Source organism: Drosophila hydei, unplaced genomic scaffold (assembly GCF_003285905.1).
Source record: "Drosophila hydei strain 15085-1641.00,03,60 unplaced genomic scaffold, DhydRS2 tig00000315-arrow-arrow-pilon, whole genome shotgun sequence".
Taxonomy (NCBI): Eukaryota; Metazoa; Arthropoda; class Insecta; order Diptera; family Drosophilidae; genus Drosophila; species Drosophila hydei.
The window spans coordinates 821546-845725 of NW_022045707.1; the positions used below are offsets into that span (position 1 = coordinate 821546).

The 24180-nt window shown below is 37.2% G+C and overlaps 1 protein-coding gene across 1 annotated transcript in view; it reads right to left on the reverse strand.

The window, feature by feature from the left end:
• Window positions 1-24180, reverse strand: part of LOC111599899 (diacylglycerol kinase 1) — a 52286-nt gene that overhangs the window by 23987 nt on the left and 4119 nt on the right. The window contains exons 2-4 of the mRNA XM_023315722.2: window positions 21928-22041; window positions 8653-8734; window positions 6216-6298 (exon numbers count right to left, since the gene is read on the reverse strand). Coding sequence (XP_023171490.2) covers window positions 6216-6298; window positions 8653-8728 — 159 coding nt within the window. The 5' untranslated portion in view covers window positions 8729-8734; window positions 21928-22041. The remainder of the gene's footprint in view (window positions 1-6215; window positions 6299-8652; window positions 8735-21927; window positions 22042-24180) is intronic.

Sequence of the window (24180 nt, forward strand, 5' to 3'; positions counted from 1 at the left end):
TCAATTTCAATTCAATTCAATTTCAATTCAATGTTAATTCAATTCAATTTCAATTCAATTTCAATTCAATATCAATTCAATTTCAATTCAGTTCAATTTCAATTCAATGTTAATTCAATTCAATTTCAATTCAATTTCAATTCAATTTCAATTCAATTTAAATTCAATCTCAATTCAATTTCAATTCAATTTCAATTCAATATCAATTCAATTTCAATTCAGTTCAATTTCAATTCAATGTTAATTCAATTCAATTTCAATTCAATTTTAAATCAATTTCAATTCAATTTCAATTCACTTTCAATTCAATTTCAATTCAATATCAATTCAATATAAATTCAATTTCAATTCAATTCAATTTCAATTCAATATCAATTCAATTTCAATTCAATATAAATTCAATTCAATTTCAATTCAATTTCAATTAAATTTGAATTCAATTCCAACTAAATTTGAATTAACTCTTTATTCAATTTCAATTCACTTTTTATTCAATCTTAAGTTAATTTAGGTTCAATTTCAATTTAATTTTCAATCAATTTCCATTTAATTTATATTCAATTTCAATTCGATTTCATTTCAATTTCAGTTCAATTTCAATTCCATTTCATCTCTATTTCTGTCGTTTCAAGTCAATTTAAATTAAGTAAAAAGCTAGTTGACGACTTCAACAGATAATTTGCCTGAATCTATAATTAGTTACATTATATATTGTGCGTTAATATTCCGTATAAGATACACAGGCACATAGAGGGGGACAGAGAGAGACAATTGTTAAATATAATTCCCTGTGATTCACAAAGGACGTGACTGTAAATGTGCTCTGAGGATCTGGCCAGTGTTTTTTCTTCTCTCATTTTGCTGCTGGTGGCCGCACTGGTGGCCCCCTTTGGGGTCCTTCTCGAATTATATGCCAGTAGGAGCAAGCACGTGTAGCGTGCGCATTGATGACATTGATGGACGCATTGATATGTTGACATTGATGGACACGACCATCATCCAGATGTACTGTCCGCATTGTGTAAACATAAATGCGCGCTTTAAAGCGCTCTCCCAGCTATGGCTATGGCTATGGCAATGGCTATGACTATGGCTGGGGATACGGCTACAGTTACGTTTATGGTTACGTTTATGATTACACTTTTGAATCAAGGACGAGTCATTGTGCAAGTGACGTTACGCGTGCCTGGAGCTGCGCTAATTGGCAAATAAGTGAATAAAGCGAAAATACGAGGGCTTTTAATAACAAAAAGGCGACGAGGGGATGCTCTATAAGGAACGCTTTGAGAGATGACTGAATATGGAATCCTGAGTGATGCTATAATGAGTAGAGTTAAGCGAGATTTAAGAGATTTAGGATATACTTAATGATGTTTTAATAAAGCGGCACATGCCGGAACCTACTTAAGGATCATCTAATGAAGACAGCAATCTGAGATAAGTCTCATCTACTTCATGATCAACTAATGAAGCTGCAAATGTCATATGATCTAGTCAACGGTTCTCTAATGAACGATTCTTAACGTTTACTTAATGACCTGATCGACTTGAAGATCTTCCAGTGAAGAGAGCACTTTGAGAGCTAAATCTGAACCCTTTATGAATACCAACAGTATTAATTCTCATAAACTAATTGTTTTAGGTCTTCATAAATTCAGTTTCCAAATGTTTTCTTAGCTAATATGCAGCGAGCTTTGCCCTTTTGCCACGTCCTAACGAGTCGCATCTTTATTACTATCCTCATCATTATGTTGGTCATTATGATGTGAGCAGCAGCAGCAATCTCTGCTACAGCCTGTGGCGTTTTAAATTTCGCGCATAAAACAAATATATATATATATATATATATCTATATATATAGATATATGTATGTGTGTATGGCGAGTCGACAAACATTTTGCGCCTTGAGGCATCGAGCTTGAAGTTAACTATGGCCTGGCAGGCACTTTCTCTTCCTCTACTGCTTCTTCTTCTTCTCCTTTTTCTACTCGCAACATAATGAAACCGAATACACGCAAATGGAAATTTATACCATGGCCAAAACAAAAGCAAAATGGCTTAAACACGGCCAGCAATGGGACCTCAAGTATGAAGGCATAATGAACACACACACAGACGCACACACACTCTGGCTGGCTGGCACTATAATAATGGCACGCGAATTGCGTTAACAAAATTTATTTAGCAAGCAACGAGATACGCGTGCGAAAGCACAACAGCACCATCACCAGCAGCAGCAGCAGCAGCAACGGCAGCAGAAGCTCTTTTTCTGCTCCTCTTTTACTGCCTTTTCTACTCCGCTTTTATTACTAAAAATCTGCTCAAGCCTCTAGTTTAATATGTGTGTGTGTGGTGTGCGTGTGTGTGTGTATATGTGGTGTTATGCGTGAGTGCGTGGCTTAATGAATAAATATTCAAGCATATATTGGCTGGGGAGTGCACACAGTGCGTATGTGTGATATCCATTATACGCACACACACTTGGACTGGGACACGCCTGGGCGCTGATAATCACACGAGCATGTCGCGCTTTTGGACCATTTAGCTTGTTTATCGCACGCTTTGCAGCTAGCTCTAAGCATTCAGTCATGTATTGCATACTTTTTGGGAGGCGGAGCTGCCAAAAAGTCAATTGCTTAAATTATGCATACGCAGCGTGAACCAGAGATAAATTCAGCTAAAATTTATTTTAAAAAATCACAATAAATTGTGCCCAATCTAGGCTACACAGCTGGATAAGTGAAATACTTGAATGGTTAAGCGATGTGGCATGTGGCGCAATAGTTCAGCTATCTCTGGGGCTTAGTTCAAGTCTACAGCAGCTCGGCTCAAAGCGGCTTCTGAGGATTTGTGCACAGCTTAGCCCTAATTGTGACAACAAACAACAGGCTAGAAGAAGAAGACCAAGACAAAGTCTGCTTGCAGCTCAGCTAATTAGGACAAAAACAAAGCTGCTTGCAATAAAATATCCACAAATTTGCAACGCAAACTTTTCAAGACTTTTCAACAACAACAAGAAGAGCAAGAATTTTGGCTGATGGCTAAATCAAACTGAAGAGTTGAAGAGCTGCAGAGGCCAATTCGGTTCAGCAGCTGCTTTTAATTAACTTAATTGAAGTGTCGCAGCTAAGAAAACTTTTCTCTCTCTCGTCTAACAACAGAATCCCAAGGCTGCTTTTAATAAGATATCAAATTTATAGCGAGAGAAAGTTTAACTAGGGGCGTATATAGTCTATACTACACCACTATAATAGTATGAGGAAGAGTATCTATTGTTGTTGTCAGTCTATCACTTTCTCTCTCTTTTAGGCATGCGTTTGCCTTGCTAGAAGCTAGAGCCTTCGACTTGATATACTCCATTCGGCTATTCAATATATTTATATATTTATTTATTTCTTAAAGAGAAATTTAAGCTAGCAGAGTATATTTATCTTAGATATACTCCACATATGGTCTTTTATTCAATATAGAATAGTTTTTCTACTCTTCACTTAAAATAGGAATTTAGATTCTCTGCTTTAACCAAGATTAAAGCAACAGAAAGAGCATCAACTGCAGCAGTTAAACTCTACTCAGTCCCTCAATTTCGAGCTGGCCTATAGAGTCTTCGATTGGATGCACTCCACGATATTATAAACATTTATATTTGCTGACAACCTGAAAAGGGTATATTGCTTTTTGTTTTATCTTGCTACAAGAGTTTACCAAACTATAATGTTATTATTATATTATTACATTATATATATCCAATGGATATACTTCACATATACCTATTCTTTTTCTACTTTCAACTGTCCTAGTTTTGTCTTTCAATAAGAAATAAGCTATATAGCCATAACGTTTATCTTCTATATTATACAAAGCTTCTATTACTACTACTCTAACTGCTACCAAATTTAATTCAAAGAGTATATATTCAACCGGATACTTACTCTTGCTCTCTTCCCTTTTCCCTACAAACATATTGAATACATTTGCCTCTACGCTTTCAATAAGAAATGAGCTATATATATAGACCGTTGCTACATCCAACCCAAATGCAATTTAAAGAGTATATATTCCAGCGGATACAGTTCACAAATAAATAAATAAGATATAGACAACATTCGTCTCTCTGTCTACCTGTCTACCTGTCCGTCTGTCCGTCTGTTCACGCTGTCTCGATGACGTACTTGTTGTATATATGAATGTTTGTAGCACAAGCAGAAGCTGAAACATAACATGGCACTTCAATTTATTCCATTTAATAAAATATTTACAGAAATGACTATCATTCCAAGCCGAAAAGAGAAACACATGTATTCAGCATCTGCAGATGAATGTGTGTAAAAACAAAAAGAAAACGCTGGCTGGACAGTGTAGAAGCGCGTGTATTCCTGTTCGCTGTCAACGTGTTCAATATCAAAGTGAATTGACTAAAAGCGTACAAAAAATATTCGATAGCCAACAAATTGCATCTCTATATGTATATGTGTATGCATATACATAGTATATATATATGTGTGTGTGTATGTAGGTGGATATGTATGGGTTTCGTGCAGGGGTCGACAGAAGCAAACTTAATTATACGATTTTTTTCCATTTCGTTACATGGCCAAAAGAAACAGCAGCAGCAGCAGCAACTCTATCAATGTGTGAGTGTGAGAGTGTATGTGTCTGTCTATCTGTCTGTTATCTGTCTTGTATTTGCATTTGTAGTGAGGTTAAATGAGCATGGCTGAATAGATTTAACAACAAATTGCAATTCCCAACTCAGCTGAAGCACGCACACAGAGACACAATGTGTGTGTGTGGACATGTGTTGTTGATCGATTGAGCTGAACCAAAGCTTTACATATTAATTGTTTTATCTTTTATCATATACCGCAAACCACAATTGTTTCACTCGTTTCGTTATTCCCACTTCTTGCATGCAAAATGAACGAATACTAAATATCCTTAGATAGAGAGTAGAAATCCGCTTGAAATCAGTTTGATTATTTCGAATAAAGTTTGTTTAAGGACTCAGCTCTTGATTAGACAAAATTATGCTTTATCTACTAAGCTGCTTGCTGTCCCAAGTGTATAAATACCTTGATATGTGTGAGAGCTTTATCTGGTTTGAAGTTTTGTCATTAAATATACTCAAGGCATGCAGAGCTCAGCATCCATAATGGGGCTTAAATCGTGTGTTAAGCCTGAACGGAAATCAACATTCCACTGAGTGTGTGTGCGTGTGTGAGAGTGTCTGTGTGCATTAGAGAGTATACGTATCTATAGCTATGGCCCCCATTAAGTTGTTGCTAACTTGGTTATTAATTTGATTTTGTCTGTGTTCTGGCAGCTTGTTGAAGTTCCAAGATTTACTAACAAAACTATTGCCCTCGCTGCCCATCCCCCTCTCTCGCTGTCCCGGTACCCTTTCTGGCATGCATTTTCAATTTAATTTAGTATAAGCTGTCTACCTGTATGTGTCTACCTGTTCCTGATGTCGATTCTTGGCGTCAGGGCTGGGTTTGGGCTGGTAGTTTCGCTGCTCAATTTCAATTTGGCATTTGGGGCGTAAAGTTGAAAAATCTCAGTGATTTATTGTATGTGTAAGAAGATTTACTTTCAATCTTTTACTCTATCCACTTGCCGAAAATACGAAATATAAAATACAAAACAGATTCTTGAGCTGCCATAGGCACTGGCTGACCCGCATCCTTGTCAGTTTGCTGTGTGTGTGTGGGTGGTTTAAGAATTTATTCATTTCATTCATTCATTCGGATTCACTTTCAGCAACTCGCACAATAGAATTCTTCCTCAATATTTCTATTGCGCTCTTTGTCTCTCTGTCTCCCTCTCTTTTTCTATATATCTCTGTCTCAGTTTTTGTCCTTCTCTCTCTCTCTCTTACTGTCTCTATCTTTGTGTATTTCTCTCTGTCAGTCTCTCTCCATTAATCTATTTCAGTGTCTATCTCTGTCTCTGCCTCTCTCTCTGTCACTTTATCTCTCGCTCTCTCTTGTATATCTTTCTCTCTCTCTTACTATATCTTTCTCTATGCCTTTATTAATATTCGATTTTGTCTCTGCCTCTATATTTGCCTCTTTCGCTTTATCTGTATCATTCTCTATCTCTGTCTATCTTTCTATCTCTCTCTACCTCTGAATCTTTCTTCTCTTTACGAAAGCCTATTTCACTCCAACTCTAAATAAAATTTAGTTAAACTGTCCGTCTGTCTGGCTACTTACCCCATCTGGTATGCACTTGGGCGTGGCTGATGCGCTGGGCGCACAGAACTCCTGCAGCACATCCTGTAGCTTGCGTGTGGAGTCTGCAAAAGAACAAGAACAAGAAGAAGATATTTAAGGAAAATAATTAAGATTTTTTGCTGCTGATCTAGAATGTCTACAGCCTCACGCCTCTTTCTATCTGTTATATAAAAATCAATAAAGCCCGATTATCCACTGCCATTTCTAGATTTTCTTCGCTTCAAATTTTTTAGATGTTTTTGCTGCAACATAAAACAAATTCGTCAAACGCTGCCATGGCGCCAGCTTTTAATCGACGCCTCAAGTGGCAAGTGGCTGTTAGCAAGTGGCACGTGGCACCTGGCGGACAGGAAAAAGCAGGCAATTGCAGACTGCAAAGAGAAAGAGAGAGAGCGAGAAGGAGACGGCGCTTTGAGTATAATTAACTAATGGAAACAAAGTCGTTGCAGGTGTTGTTGCATGACAACGAGCTGTCTCTATGTGCGAGTGTGTGTGCCCCAAATTGTGGCAAAGTTTTATTAACTCAATGAATGCATTGCACAGTTAGGCGACAATTGCAGCCGCTCCTTGAGCTCCTGTTGCTGCCGTTGCAGCCGCAGCTCGAGCGAATATTTTGAGTGCTTTGAGCACTTGAATACTTCAGCTATTGCTGTCGCTGTCGCTGTCGTTGACACTTCGTATTCGATGCCACTCGAAGAGGCACTCTCTGGCAAGTGGCAAGTGGCAAGTGGCAACTGCCACGCCCATACGTTGCCTCCATTGCTGATGTTGCTGCTGCTGACATTTTTAATCACACTCAGAAGCAGCTTGCACTGTCTTGTTGACAAGTGCTGCTGTCCCAGCTCTAAAGACATCCAAAAGCCGCTCAGCTCAGCTCAGCTCAGCTCAGCTCAAACCGAATACGTTAAAGGTAAATGTAAAGGCAAAGGTAAATGCAAAGGTAACTTCTTTATGAAATGTCAAGCAGCTTTGCTTGCCACACAGTTCTCCGTTTCCTTTTGTTCCAGCTGCAACTTTGCGCTGGATTACCCAATGCAGCATCTCAACATTTAAGCTCACTACACACGCATTTACCAGACTTCATCATCATTAGCATCATCACCATCAGCATCAGCATGAACATTTAAGCCAGCTAGCATTACCTGAAATGCCAAGCTTTCAGCTTGTCGCAATGCGATTTCAAATTGTGTAACTTGACTCGCATCATGTCAATAAATCAAATGAGAATTTCATTTCAACAACAAATAAACTAAAAAGCTAAAGCTATTATCCATTTCTATAGCCATTAATAATGAAATAGCTATATATATATATATTTAGAGAGCCTATTTATACATAAACTATTAAATCGTCCTGGCATGCTTAAATATTTGTCTGCAAATTTAAACTCTAAATTGGTTTAGCAATCAATTTTCTGCATATTTTAAATTAAAGCGTTTAAGCGTCGGCAGCAACCGATGAGGAAATACCTTGTGCTCCGCTAGTAGCAACAATCGCTAGTTTCTTCTTCTCATATGCTATCCATATCGTCTGAGCTTAAGATTATTTTCAGGTCTGCCATAACATAATTTGTTCTTGATAAACAAAATTAATTTTGTTGATCAAATTTTAAGCAAGTTGAGAGAAGAGTTTTCATAGTCTTATATTTCTTTGCAGACTGAGATGCGATAAGTTAAAATAATCTTATACCTTTTTATATAAGTTTAGTACTTGCATTTCTATACTCCTTTAATTACATTTCCTATCATTGTCAACTCAAAGTTAAATGTTCTGATTGACTTCTACACTCTTATACTCTTATACTCGCACACTCTTCTATGTATTACTCTTCCAATCGGCTACTACAGTAATATGCTACTTTAATACCTTTATATTCTTATTGTCTTATACTCTTATACTCTTGCTGTCTTATACTCTTCTGCTTTTAAATACACACAATTCTATATTTGTATACTTAAATAACCCTAATACTCCTATACTCTTATATTATACTTATACTAACATATCCATATCATCTGATTGACTTTTACTCTTCTACTCTTATACTATGTTTATTTTTTTAGTCTTAAAATCCATACATAACTTCTATGCGCTTATACTAGAATGCTACAAGACTCTTATACAGGCATACTCTTGTGCTTATATAAGCGATCAGAGAGATGAGTGAAAGAGAGAGAACAAAACTAAGCTGACTTGACTTGTTGAGAATTGTTTTTAGATTTAGTAACTACTACTGCTGCCTTCTTTTATGAATCTCCTCCTGCCTCCCTCGCACATATATATATATATATATATATATATATATATATATATATATATATATATATATATATATATATATATATATATATTTATAGCTTTTATCCATAGTGCATTATGTCATTAATGTTTGGTTAAGAGTTTTCTCTGCACTTACATGAGGCCAATTCCTGCAGTTGCAAAAACTCGCGCGGCGATAATTTATCCCATTTGTGTGCGATGGCAATATTCATGTTTGCCTGAAAGTATGCAAACGAAAAATTATGACAAATTGTAAATAAGCGCAGATACACACGCGCACACACACACACATGGATACTCAATACTAATGCAAAATGTGGGGCATAATTTATTGTTTTTGTTGCTGCGCTTCGCTTGGGACGTGCCCCCTTTTGGTAGCCAATAAAATTTGAAAAGTGTTGGCATAACAAACAAACAAACAAGCACACACACACACACACACACAAACACTACACTACACTACACACACGCGGACAGCGAACACACTTGACAACTCGATTGTATTTTTAGACCAATTCCCAATGCGCGTCACAAGCTGTAAAACAACGCCCATTAGAGCAAAAGCCCGACTCTAATGATCATTAGCTATATACAATAATTATGTTCAGTTGTGATAGACGCACACGTTAATCGATGACCTCTACCCGCCACCCCTCCCTCTCCCTCTCCCTCTCCCTCCCCCTCCCCCTCCCTACCCGCCAGTTCGTCATGGCTATGGCGTCATCTGATGCTCATCTGGCTTTCAGCTTGTCATTTGTCTTACGCTATTTGATGGCATTTTATATATATCAAACACACACACACACCCACACACACACACACACACACACTTTGTCAGCTTTGTGGGCAGGTGCTCAAGTGATAGACTGATAATTGGACTCGCGCAGCAAACAAACTTTTTATTTATTTATATAAAATTCAGTTGGAATTTTTTTTTGTATTTTTGGCTTTTTCTCAATTTGCCGAAGCGTTTTTATTTATTTTTGTATCTTGGCGGCCTTTTGGCATTTTATACATATCACAAGTGTATATATACACACACACTTATATATATATTTATAAAGCTTTTGTCTCTGGCATATTCTATTTATATATGCATTCAACTATTCCAAAATATATCAAAACTGATTGAACTATATATACAAATGCATATATGTATTTGCGACTTTGTTGTCGTAGCGGCTATAAAAAGCTACTTAACAGGCACTTAACGTGCTGCCACGCCCATCTTTATAGTTGCCTCCTTGGCCAGAGAATAATGGAGAATTAACATTATTCACAGCTCGCTTGGCTTCCCTCGTGCTCTACGTTTATAACTAATGAAAATGCTAATAAAAAATGGCAATAAATATAACAGTGGCATACGTGGCGTATGCGTAATACGAAATGCTCGTTAATTGCAACATTTATGTAGAGCAAGAGGGATGGAGGCAGGGGTGGGAGAGAGCATTGTTAAAATGTACAAAATTGCAGAGATTTCACATATCCTTCTCTCTATCTGTGCTATTAAAGTGGAGGGAGGAGAGAGGGAAGAGGGGAGAGCAGGCGAAGCAGGCAAATCAGTAAATCGTACAGATTTTTCATTAACTTATCTACGTTCCAATTTAGCAAACATTGTTAAACTACTAAACATGGCCATAAAAATGGAAATAAATGAAAGTGTGACAAACATGGCGTATGCGTTATATTATTAGTACTCACTAGAGAGCGAGGCGGGGAGGGGTAGTGCAGATGGGAGCTGGATTGATTGTTAAAATCTAGCTCGTATCTCGTATAGCAAGCTCTCCAGACTCTCTCACCCCCTCTCTCGCTCTCTAGCTCTCTCATTCTGCACTGTCTTAAGAACCAGAAAGAAAATGCTAATAAATAAAAGACTTCATAACGTGGCGTATACGCAATATAAATGCTCGTTAATTGGAATTTGAAGAGTGAGATAGGGAGGAGTGGAAATGGAGATGGAGGATTGTTAAAATCTAGAAAATTGCTGAGATTTTCCATTCCATTTTCCATTCTCCTCGACTTCCTGGATATGACATTTATTTACAACTTATATTGATGGCCCCTCCTGACGAAGTTCAACGTACGCTCAAGTGCCAAGTGGACTTTCTATTCTCTGTGCTGGCCATTAGAGCGAGAGAGAGAGCCCATTGGCCATAAAATATTATTAGATTATGCGTGTTGTATTTCGCCATTCAGAGCATGTAATTCGCATACAATAAGCGTCAGAGACATGGAAAATGAAATGAAAATGGCTTTCAATGTATGTGTGTGTGTGTGTGTGCTTGTCCTTTTTACGAGCTCTCGCTGGCTTTTGTTCGTTCTTTGATAAAATGTATAAAAAAGCAACTTGATGGCTCTTATTGTTTTTGGCCCTAAGAAAATAGCCATTAAAGCCAACACACTCACAGCTACACACCCACACACCCACTCACCCACACTCGTACACGCATATAAATGTCCAACATAGCAAACATTTTGTGTTTTATGCCTCAAATTTCGAATGAGATATTCGAAAATTGAAGCAGCCGCAGCTACTTAAGCCAACTAAGCGCAGGTTTCCTGAAGTGCACAATTCTCAGAATTCGAGAAGAACTTGATTTATAAGATGAGTGTAATAAAGAAAGATGAGTGTAATAGATAGCTTTCTTTTTTAAACATTTCGACTTTTCTGAATCCAATTAAAATTTGATGCTATTTCAAGCCAAGGCAGTTCTAGAAAAGTACCTAGAAAGAGAGAGTGACTGGGAGGGAAAAAGAGGGAAGGGAGAAGCCACAAAGAAAGGATGTAGAGCTAAGTTTTCTATATTCTGTCTAAGAATCTTGACTTAAAGTTACATCAAAAAGAGAGGCATCTCAGCTCTCTTTCTCTCTTTTTTCTTCCAATATAAGTGATATGAAATTTTAAATATATATTCTTGTTTAACACACAATAAAGACAGACAGAAAAACTTACTTCAAAGGCTCTCAGGACATACAGCACAAACATACAGCAGCTCCATACAGAGCTCTAAGTCGAGCACTCCCGTCTAGACTCCACTTAATTGCCAGCCTCTGGGGGCATGGAGCGCCACAGGCAATTCCTTTCTCTTAAGTGTGCAAACAAATAAATTTTCTATAAAAATTTTGAGCAACTTCTGGTTGAGATTTCATTTCAAATATTTCATTTGTACAATCAGCGCCATAACAATATAATTTTAAATATCAAATAAAATACGAACAGATTGCAAATGTTTTTTTTTTATTACATTTAACTTTGTTTCATGGCCTGCGGTCAAACGCATAAAATTTGATGCGAGCTCTGAGCCATAACAATTTGATTTTATACAAAAAAAAAGGATAAACGATATCTGGCTACGGTCAGGAATTGTCAATTCGAATGCAAATCAAATGTAAACACATATATGTATATATATATTTGTTCGATATAAATGTAAAAATAATTAAATAAAAATGCCAATTGAATGCTCGGCTAAAAAATGCCTTTAATTGGACTCGAAATACGAAATCGGTAAATGGAAAACATTTATTTCGCAATATTGTTAGCAATCGAAATGGAAAATTCAACTATTTATATAGATACAGATATTACACAGATATATATATATACATATATATATTAACTCCTGGGCATTCGCTTAGTGTACGATTTTTCTATTTCACATTAAATTATTCAAATGCTTTACGCTTGGCTTTTGATTTCAGTTTGTTGAAAAGCCAAAATATTTGCAAAACGGCATTAAATAATTTATTATGAATCAATTGCGACTCATGCGCCTCGAGCGAACATCTCAATAAATTATTAAGCTGCGCACACAGTAGTGCTCGACTTGCTAAATACCCTATGAAATTTCTTATAAATATAAATAAATAAGCCTTTAGCCAGAACTTATTTAGATAAGATAATCTAATCTAATCTAATTGCTTTTTATTAAATATAGATATATATAGATAAATGTATGCGTGGCCTACGAATTAAATACTATTTATACTTGTTTTCGCTCAGTGTACACACAGAAGAAGAGTTTTACACTAGATGCAGACAGAGCTCATCTCTGTTACTTAAATTATAGAGTATTCGATGAGGCTCAACAAGTATTCTAATTGATGATTTAGTAAATATATATATTTTTCACAAACTGTATGGGAATACCAATTGAATAGAGTATACATACTGGTCTCGCTCAGTGTATTCATAAGTGAAATCCTCTTCAACAATAATGCTCTAGAGTATGGCAATCAAAAAAGCCTTAAATGGACCTTCTCTACCTCCATTGCTTAGGCTTTTCAGAGTGCATAAAAACTAGCTAAAACCAGTGAACAATCATGCAACTTTTTCGTTCAGTGTAAGCATTAGTAAGCAGTGCTTCACTATTAATTCAATCTTAGTCAATCCGATAACTCTACTTCAATTCGGCTACTCCGCTCACTGTTAATGCTCAATCAAAATACATCCGCAATGGACATTTTTCGCTCAGTGTATAGCTATGCGCACATGTGTTGTTTGCCAGCTATGCAAATTGTTTGCTTTGCATGCGAGCATGTATTTACAATTATGAAATTGACCTGATTGTTTATCAGTTGTGCGCCATTCAATATATCCCTACTCCACATACATTTAGATGTTATAGATCTATCTCATTGTATTACAGATATATGTATCTTTATATACATATATACATAGATATATATTTATGTGTGCGAAACAAGGAATGAACAGAAGCGTCACATACATTTCATTTTCTTTTAGTTGAGTGCACAGGACGCCAAAGCGTATTTGGGTTTTGGTCCTTTGGGCCACGGGGCAACAGCAACATCTTCCAGCTGGCTGCATGGTTAAGCAAATGACAATATATCATGGATTTATGCCACGTATTTTTCACACACACACACACATACACAAGTTTTGGCTTGTTCATGGCTTTTTTTTGTTGCTGCACTTTGGGGGCTTTGCATGTGGTAACCCGCTGTTAAACGACTTTAACTCGGCCATAAACTGTCTGTTAAGCTTCCTCTGCCTCAGTTCGGCTGTATATGTGTATATGCATCTGTATCTGTGTCTGTATCTGTATATTTATCTGTATCTGTATCTGCATCTATATTTTTATATGTATCTATATCTGTATCTGTATCTGTACCTGCATCTGTATCTTTATTAGTATCTGTATCTGCATCTGTATCTGTATCTGTATCTCGAGTATATGGCAATTAAAAGTGAACGTGCAACTCAATAAAAGTAGTTGGAAATTCTGTGAGAATTGACAATGGAGGAGGAACCGCAGGAAGCGCGATTTTGTGCGCCGCATGTTGTGCTCTATGTGCTGCTCACTTCGGCTTGTCAGAGGTGCAGAGGATAGAAGGAGCCAAAGGAGGTAGCAAGGGCAGAGGCAAGAAAACAGAAGGAGCCTTGGCGCTAAAGGCGCATTGTCACTGTTATTGCGCTTTAGCTTAGCTGCTTTATCAAGAGCTGGTCATGCACAATCAGATGGCGACACAGCCAGACACACAGACAGATAGAGAGAGAGAAGCGATGGGAGCGAGGAATGAAGACGAGGACAAAGAGCGTGAGTTTCTTATTCAGAGACCAAGTGCTCAAGAGCAATTGAATCAAATTTATTGTTCACATCCGATGCCCATGACGATGTCCGTGCAGTTTTTAGACCCGACGTCATGGCCAGCGACCGTTTGTCCGTCCCTCTGTCCACTGTCAGCCTTGGCATGTAATGTCACGTCCTGTCTTTACGAGGATCAAGTGCAGCGAGTATAACGACGACGACGACGACGACGACGACGACGACGGCGACGGCGATGAGGACGAAGTTTTCAAAATGGAAAAATTAAATATAAATGGGATTTGCGCGTAGATTTTTTTCCCCAAGTGCCGCATCGAAGCTTCAGCGATGAAAATGTCAACAGCCAAAAGCATTTGACAAAAAAGAAAGCACAAAGAAATTAAACTAAAGAGAAAATGAGATGAAAATGAATGTAAACGACTGCACAATACCCTGCTTCCCCTTAAATGGCACAAATTACAGTTTAATTGCTTCAATTGTAGCAGTTGGCGAATAAGAAAACAAATGAGAGTGGTCAGGTCCGGAGTGCGTGACTAGAAGATACCCACAACCTTGCGAAGTGCAGACATGGCTCGTCCTTAACCAGAAAATAAATATCTATCTACATATCTATATCTATATCTATATCTATATCTATATCTATATCTATATCTATATCTATCTATATATATATATCTATATCTATATCTATATCTATATCTATCTATATATCTATATCTATATCTATCTATATATCTATATCTATATATCTATATCTATATGTATATCTATCTATATATCTATATCTATATCTAAATCCATCTATATATCTATATCTCTATCTTTATCTATACCTATATCCATCTATATATCTATATCTATATCTATATCTATATCTATCTATATATCTATATCTATATATATATATCTATATCTATATCTATATATCTATATATCTATATATATATATCTATATCTATATCTATATCTATATATATATATCATCTATATCTATATCTATATCTATATCTATATCTCTAACTGTTTCTCTAAATGTTTTTGTATCTTCTAATGTTGTTTCATTTCAGTGTCAGCTTTTCGGCTTTAAGTCTTTAACTACGGCCACACGAATACGCCCCATTCCATTTGCTACCACCCTGCTCTAAATACAAACAAAAAAGGCAAACAATAAATGGGGCGAAAAAAGCGAACAGAAAGAAAGAAACTGGAGATGCGAAAAGCTTCACTCAATTTGCCTTTGTTTGCTTTTGGGGTTTTCTCTTTCAGTTTTTTGAGTTTTTTTAAATTACTTGAAATTCTTGCAGATGAAATTGCACTTTGCCAGTTGTCGCTGTGGCTAATTGTTGTTAATTAGCCGTCTAAACTGAGCGGCTCAACACAATTCTAATTGTATTTTTGGGCAAGAAATACTTAGAGACGTCAAGTCAAGCACTCGAGCTGAATGCCGAATGAATGCCCAAAGCCAAAAATACCAAAAATTTTGTTGACTCAATGCGAATTTGTCAGAAGGGCGAGGGAGCTGGGGGTAGAGGTGGCAAATAAGTCCACTCTACAGCCGGGAAATGGCTCAGCCCATAAAGTAGACGTTGTGCTAAAACACATTTCCGCTTTTTGGTGTGAAATCTTTCGGTTGAAGCCTTTGGCGGCCTTTGACTTTTCACGTTTTCACGTTTTTCACTTTGATCGACGCATCGGACAGTTTTTTCAATGAAAATTGATGCCACAGCAGCTGTGTGTGTGTGAGCTAGTGTGTGTGAGCTACTGAAAATAATTTTTAAACAATAAAAACAGTTTTGTCTTTCGATAAACACAGCAAGCGTGGCGTTCATCTAAACTTATAGAAGAAGACTTTTTCGATGGGGGCCCCCACTGCGCGTTATAAAAATAGATAAACAAACAAATGCAGACACACACACACACACACTCACACACATAGACACAGTCGGTCAGTCAGTCAGTCAGGCGAACCGTTGAACTGGACAAGCGAAATAAATTGAGCGGCAGCCGCCTGAGTTGGCTCATTTATAGAAATACCAAATGATCTGATGTCTAACCTTAGCCAATTCGCTGAAAACACCTGCCAACAGCAGCAGCAGCAGCGGCAGCAGCAGCAGCGTTAGCTGTGGCCAGTCGCAGTCTTCAATCAAATGCTTTCGAGTGCGAAGCTTTTGCTGCATAGCTAAAATGTCTATTGACCTGTTTATAAAACTTTGCTGGACGAGGGTAGTTTAAGAAAAATGCGAATTCAATGTATAAATAAAAGTAGTCGGCTTGTTCAATATATATTTTAAAAATATATATATATTTCTTTTAAATGTTTTTTCTGATTTTCTAATGTGAAATTAAAAAAAAAAAACAAAGAAAAAATAATTTTAATTTTTACATATTTTTGAGAACATTTTCCCTTGTTTTGAATGCAAGAAAAAAGCATTTAGAAAGACAAAAAAATATATACTATTTGACATTTTATGTATATGTATATAAATATATATATATATAAGTATTTATACTATAGTGCTAATTGCAAAATTTGATATTTGCCAAGTTGATTAAATTTATTTAAAAAATATACAATGCGAAAAATTTATTCAAAAATATTACAAATTAGGCTAACAAAATTGTAAATTTATATGCTATAAAATATATAGAAATATATGCCAATTCTAAATCAAACTTCGACTGGTTAAGTTGAAGATTTCCGGAGTTGAAAATTGAAGAAATGGAAAATTCTCAAAATTTCTAATTTTATTTTCAAAATGATTTATGGAAATGGAAAAGAGTATTCTATGCTTGAATCATTTGTCAACATTTAAACGATCTCTTCTTCTTTCTAATTCTGCTAAGCCTAAAAGAAATATTGTATTCGATTAGACATTTCATACATATTCAGGCAGGTATTCTGCTTAGTTCAACTGAATGAATGAAGTCATTTGCTATTTGTTATCATTGGTCGCACGGAAGCCATATGAAATGTGAAATCTGTTGCAAGTTGCAAGTTGCCGGAAGCTGTGCACTGCACTTGAACATCATTAGCCAATGAGAAATGGCGTCAGTACACTTCATAAGCCACAGGCAGCCAGGCAGGTGACGGAGAGGTAAGTTTCTAGATAAACTAAGCAAGTTTTGTTGCTGAATTGGAATCGAAATCGAAATCGAAATCGATTTAGCTTGCAGCAAAACAAACTGAAAACGGAAAACTGAAATAGCAAAAGCACTCGGCTGCCCCCCAAAAATACAAACAAACAAATAGACACACACGCACACACGCACACACACAGGCAGACACATGTGTGTGTTTTTAGCTATAGTTTCTATAGCACTCATCGGCTCTGACGTCAGAGCTCGCTGGAAAAACCGCAACGAAAATGGCCAATGAAATGTTACAACGACGTCAGCGAGGATGCTGACATCGCGAAGCCGAGGGAGAGAGATAGAGCGAGAGCTGCGAAGATGAGGGCTGAGCGTGTAACGAATTTGTCTTTGGCCACTGATTGTTGTTGTTCTTCTTCTTGCTATTATGATTACTTTGGGTAATATAAAGAGATAGTTCTGCTGCTTCAGCTGCCCGCTGAGTGGAAGCGGGTATGACAGAACGTGTCCCTATGTGAAACATGTAAGGCCAAGATGTAGGTTGGTCTGAAAACGTAGCCTGTCAAGAGTCGATACAACTTTAACAGCGTATCTACTTGTGAAACCCTGTCGTATACAGTTTGGTTTTAGATCTAGAATAAGTCACTTTTATGAAAGCCTCAAAAGCTCAATATATTTATAGGGTATCTGCTAATCCATCTTATTGACCTACAGATATTTGCAATATTTACAGGGTATCTGCTTGTCAAGCACACTCTACAAGCGCACTCTTACTAAAGTCTAATAGTGTTAATAGGAAAACTTAGCGTGCATACAAATGCGATAAATAATGCTAATTGTAGGATATATCCTAGTCGTGTACTCTCGCTTGATTGACCTCGTTTTTAGCTGCTTTGAGTGCTTGCATTCATACCAAGTATCTGTGTGTGTGTGTATATTTGTTGACATTAAGTTGAGTCTGTGTTGAGTAACCGAATCAAGTCTTTCATTCATATAAAGGCTTAACGGTAAATATATACACACGTATGTATGTATAGGTATACAAGGGCCCATCATAAGGTCAGACATTAGCCAAAGATAGTGTGTCCGTTTTCAGGGGAAATTAATTTTAATACTCGTTCACTCGGTCAAAAAGCGAGTATATTAGTTTATCGTCCAATTGCTAGAGACTTGATATGTGGCATAAATATGAATGATATGTGTGGCTTGGTGTTGTCTTACATAAACTAAAGATTTGAGGACATGACATTTGGAAAGAGTCTTTTAGCCAGTTATCCCAGCTAAACTATTTTGAAAATATAACTAGAAAAATCCAATTTGACGCGTGGCAAATTGAAAAAATCTAAATTAAATTTTTCAATGTTTTGGCGAGTATTCTAGAGTCGGATATGCCTGACCGCAATATTCATGAGTTCATTTCGGTTTTTGGCACACGTGAAAGGCTTTAGGGAACCCAACTCAAGTACCTCACGGCGTATACGTAATATGCGTTCCACAGAACGTGTGTGTGTGTGTGTGTGTTTGGGCTTGTGTGTTTGTGTGTGACATATACACTCGAGTTACAGCACATCACGGCATATAAAATCGAATAAATCAACAAACATGACAAAATGTTGGCACACACTGAGCAGCATTTTTGTCGCTTAATTGGAGTGTGCAACATACACACACCCACACACACCTACACACATATACATGCACATACACTCCCACTCTCATGCAGAGAGACAAGATATAAAAAAGGCAAAACTTTGACTTTGACTTTGACTGACAGATTTGACACACACGTGTAAGTGTGTTGGTGTGTGTGTGTTGGTATGTGCGTGTGTGTGTGTGTGTGTGTCACAGAGCAAATACCAAAACAAATGCCGTTTGCCATTTGCCAAAGCATAACAAAAGGCGCTGAACTCCTTGGCTTCCACAAACACACGCTTAGACAGGCAAAATAATCCCATACACACACACACACACAGTGACACACAAAGAGAGCGTAAATATGCCAAAGAAAATGGTAGAAGGAGCCTTAGCTGGAGCAGTGAGTGGTCGGGCGACAGGGCTTGCCCACAGATATGCATATATCGGCAAATGGAGCGTGTGGGCGAGAGCCTTATTTGCATCTCATTAACATGGCGCACTGGACTCGTAAAAACGCGCACAATAGGTCGGAACAGGACAAACAGGATAAGAGAACACTGGACAATGGAACAAATGGTACAAATGGCATAAATGGCATCCACACTCGGCGGCCACAGATGGCGTCATCAATGCCTGTCCAATAGTTAACAAGTTAGAGTGCGCCACTAAGGAGTGCTCGACTAGCAGATACCCGGACTGAGAGCGAAGCAGCTTACCAATCATGCAGCGTATGAGCAAATCCATAAAACGGAGTCGTCTTCCATTTTAAATGATGTCCTTTAAGTGGAAAGTCCTCGACTTGTAAATGCTCCGACTGCAAGTGAATCGTTCTTTAATCTCTCAGGGCTAAGTAACATACGTGTGCACCAAATCAATATACACTATTTGGCCAATGGTTTCCAGGGCATACAAAATAGTTTGCAACAAATGGCGCAGCTCCACATTGCTCTGCATGTTGTTGTTGTTGTTGTTGCTTGTCAATTGTTGTTGCCAGCTGCGTGTTAGTTTTTATTGTTAGACCAACAGCAGCTACAACAATCGCATATGACAGCGCGTATTAGACTTAAGTCAGGCGAATGAAGCAATTTAAATGGAATTATCGAGCAGCTATGTTAATATGGAAAATTCTATAAGTTGTCAGATATATATGTGGGTGGGATCTAACTAAGTCTTGGAGAATGTTTTTTGTTATTATCAAACTTTATTGAGATTGCTGGCTGAGCTCTTTTGCTCAGTTTTGAGTATTGTGCAGTTTAAGTTTCAAGCTTCAAGGCTGCTTAGTGAGGAGATGCTGTCTAGCTTAAATAAATAATGTCTTGTTGTGATAAAACATCAAAACATCTCAAAACTGGCGACTCTATGAGTATTATATATACGAATCGCATAGTTGCCAAAGCTTCATTTAATTGTCATTCTCATTCGAAGTTGAAAAAAACGAAGATATTTAATAAATTTGTTTTACATTGAATTAACTGCTAATTAGATAGTGATAAAGCAAGTTCCAATCTAATTTGAATACAGACTCAAACTCTAATTGGATGTGTAATAATAGAGTTCATTAACGAATAGAAGGAAGCGATATAATGAACTTCCAATAGGAGTAGGAGAAGACATTCTCTAATATAACTAAAGCTTATATTTAAATTCCAATTGACCAAACTAAAAGAAAGGAGAGTTCGTTATGGTATGAAGAACTTAAAGAATTTTAGGTCACAAACGAATAACTCTTCATTAAGTTATTATAAATCATATACCAATCAGAATTTCGTCAGTTTTAATTCTTTACAGCGTATATCTCAGTCGAAGTCAATGCACTTTTACAGCAGGAAAATGTATAATTATGACATCAAACTGTGCGCTTCAACTATTTGCATTTCTATTCACAATAGGCGCTGTCTGTGTGTGTGTTTGTATTGGTGACATATTAACGACTAATGAGCCTGTCCACATCACACACACACACACTCACACACATATCTATATCGCAATATTCTGTTATCCTGTGGCATTCCCGTTAACTTACTATGATAGATGTTTCTCTGCCTCTTCTGCATCGACGTCGCTAGTTAATGTCACAAATTTTGATAAATTGTTTTATGTGCGACTTTAATGGCGCCTTTTTTGTGAACCGCCCTCGCTCACACTATACCTCGCTCTCACTTTCTCTCTCTCGCTCTCTCTCAGTTTATGTATGTCGTAAATGTGTGATTATGCTAATAGTTGTAGAAGTGCCAACAAAAACGAGTATAAAAAAGTGAATAAAAAATATTTCCATTCGCATGCGAACTTTTTATACCCGTTGAAAAAGTGCGGTTCGGGTATATCGTTTTTGGGCAGCATGCAACTGGGAGAAGAGGAAGATAAATTATGCGTATGTAATTGAGCAGCAGCACAAACTGAGTCTATCAATCTAGCCAAATTCCTCGATTATTCATCCGTTTCTCTGTATGTTTGAAGGCTTGAAGCTCGAGAACTACAAAAGCTAAAGACTGAAATTTTAAATATATATTCTTGTCTGCAATATGTACTAGAATTATATTACTTTTTTCCTAAATAATCCTATAAAATCAGAATAAAAATGCTTGTTTCGATGAGTAAAAAGTTTGGTTTTTGGCATAGACATGCCAAAGTTAGGCTGTCATTGAGCTGTCATTACAAAGGTGTGTACCACTCATCAGGAACGTAAATATTTAACAGAAATTATGCTATATTATACAGAAAACTACCTATGGTTAGTTTAGGGTATCTGCCAGTGTGACACTGCCGCCTGCAGCTCGGTTACTTGTATTTATTTTTTATGGCAAACAGGCACAATTTATTTATTCAACATTTTGTTGAACACGCGCGCAAATAATTTACGAGTTGCTTAGCTTCTGGCTAAGAGGCAAATGTACATATCAAGTTATATATATATCTGCCCTATAGTTATATATATATGTATATATTTATATAGGCTTCGGTACGTGCTGACCCTTGGGGTTAGGGCTGTGCTCAGTCTCATTTTCTAGTCATATTTTCGCTTCTCATTTTCATATCCGCTTGCCCTTTGACCCGTTGGCTATTTGCGCTTTATGAACATGTTGATTTCCACATATTTGCATTAGCTGTTTACATACCTTCTTCTTCGTCTTCTGCTTCGTCGTCTTCTGCTTTGCCTGTGCGTTCTTTAAAGATTTACCAAAGCGGTCAAAGGTTGCGGAGTAAAAATGCTCAGCTTCTACTGCTTCATGCTGCAACGAAAACAAAATTGAATAAATAAATTAATAAAAAAAAGTAAACAAAAAGTAAGCGCACTTTAGTGGGCTATGACCGACTGCAGATACTCTGCAATGGGCTCTGTTGTTATCCCGATCACTCTTCTACTCTTATGCTTGTACCCTCTTATACTGTTGTGCTAATCTAATCTTCAATTACTCTTATACAGACAGACAGAGCCGAAGGGCGGCTAGATCGACTCAGCTATTGATTCTGATATTCTTCTCCTCTTGTACATAAAGTCTTATACTCTTCGATTATTCATTTATCTGTTTATATTTTTATACAGGGGGACGGCAGGGCTTAATAGTCTTATACTCTTATAATTCTACACTTGTATTCCGCTTTAAAGACGGACAGACAGACGACTGGTCAAATCGACTCGACTGATGATCTGACATATACCTTACTAGGTCAGCCACGCCTTTGGATGTTCCTTAAGTTAAGGTAGACCCGTATACCCCACTTGTCTAACCCGTAAAAGAGTTAAGTGTATTAAATGCTTGGCAAAAGTCTTTTGCTTTATAAGAACTTTTGCTGCTGTTAAGCCACAAGAGTTCAAAGATTGTCTATCACTTTTTATGGCACGGCAACTTCTTCTGCTTATAACTGCCTGCCCGCTCCCAGCATGACCGCCCAACCACCCACCCGTCCGCCTGTCAGTCTGTCTGTCATTTGGCCCATGTCAAGGCTTTAAGCCTTTAATTCCATTTTACATAGCTTATCATAAATTGCCAACTAAATTTAATGTTAAACAACGGCAAACGCAGGCTTAGATAAGACAACTTCAGAGTCTTTAATAAACAGATTAGAGAGGAATTTCTGAATTCCTAACGAGCAGAGCCATGTTTTGCTTTGTATGAATCAATATGGTAAACATTAATGTACGTCTATGTAAACAATTAAGTGGGCTCGTCAGAAGGCCCGACTGAATCACGGGCCGTTTCTTAGACATTAGACACTGTAACTCTTATATTGAATGCGTCTTTTAAGGGAGGACCAATGCACAAAAGGTCCCTTAAACTCTTATAATCCTTGAATCTGGTATTTGGAAAGCTAGGATCGGTATTCTCTTATAACCTTAAACAATTTCGTAAACGTACTTACGAACTCTTATACTCTTATATTATCTAGTTCATACCGTTATATTCGGCATGTGGGCGTACCTATATGGAATATATACTCTTATACGCTTATGCTTATATAGACATAGACACATTTCTACTCTTCTAATCAACTTCTTTCTTTTTTATATTCCTTATTAAACGCCGCCTTCGCTCCTGGTCAGTAACATCTAATTGTGTACACTAAATTGCTGCTGCTTAAACTGTTAACGGCAATTTAAAATATTTGAACTGAAACATTATTTAATACCCAGACCAATTTGTCGGAGCCTTTGTTGCACAACTTGTCAAAGCCAACAGCAGAAAGTGCCCTGAATAAAGTTAAGTGCAAAGGCAAAGAATGTCAAATGCTTTGTGGGACGTTCAACGCGCAACGTGCAACGTGCAACATGCAGCTTGTAGCATGCATTTAAAATCCAGCAGCTGCCTCAAACTTTTTAACGCTAGCCACTCGAAACATGTGTTTGGCAACCTAAACTTCACTTGTACGTGCGTGCGAGCTCTGTGTGTGTGTGCGTCTGAGTATGTGTGTGCGTGCGTGTGTAAGGTGTGTGTTTGGCCAAACTTTGTTCTACAAACAATTTTGTCCTTGCGAAGAGTATTCTAATTAATAAGCCAAAAGTGTAGCTAGCACTAAAAGCAATATGGAAAATGTGTACGAGGGTAGTTTGACAAGTTGAAGCTGCATGAAAATAAAGGTATAGTAAGCTTGTGGAGCAATAATTTTGTTTCATTTATATTTATTTATTTTTCTTTGTTTTAATCATACTTCGGTGGTATTCAAAATTCATAATTTATATGATAAAATTCTTGTGTTAAATTAGAAATGGAAATTATATAGAATATATATATTCCTCATGACCATTATTAAGCCACCACTATATAGCTTCTCTATAGCTGCCTTAAAGGCGTTCTAGGGTATTCAATATACGATCTCTCTGCCTCTCTTTCTACCTCTCTCTCTGTTGTTTAATGTGTGAATTCGAAATT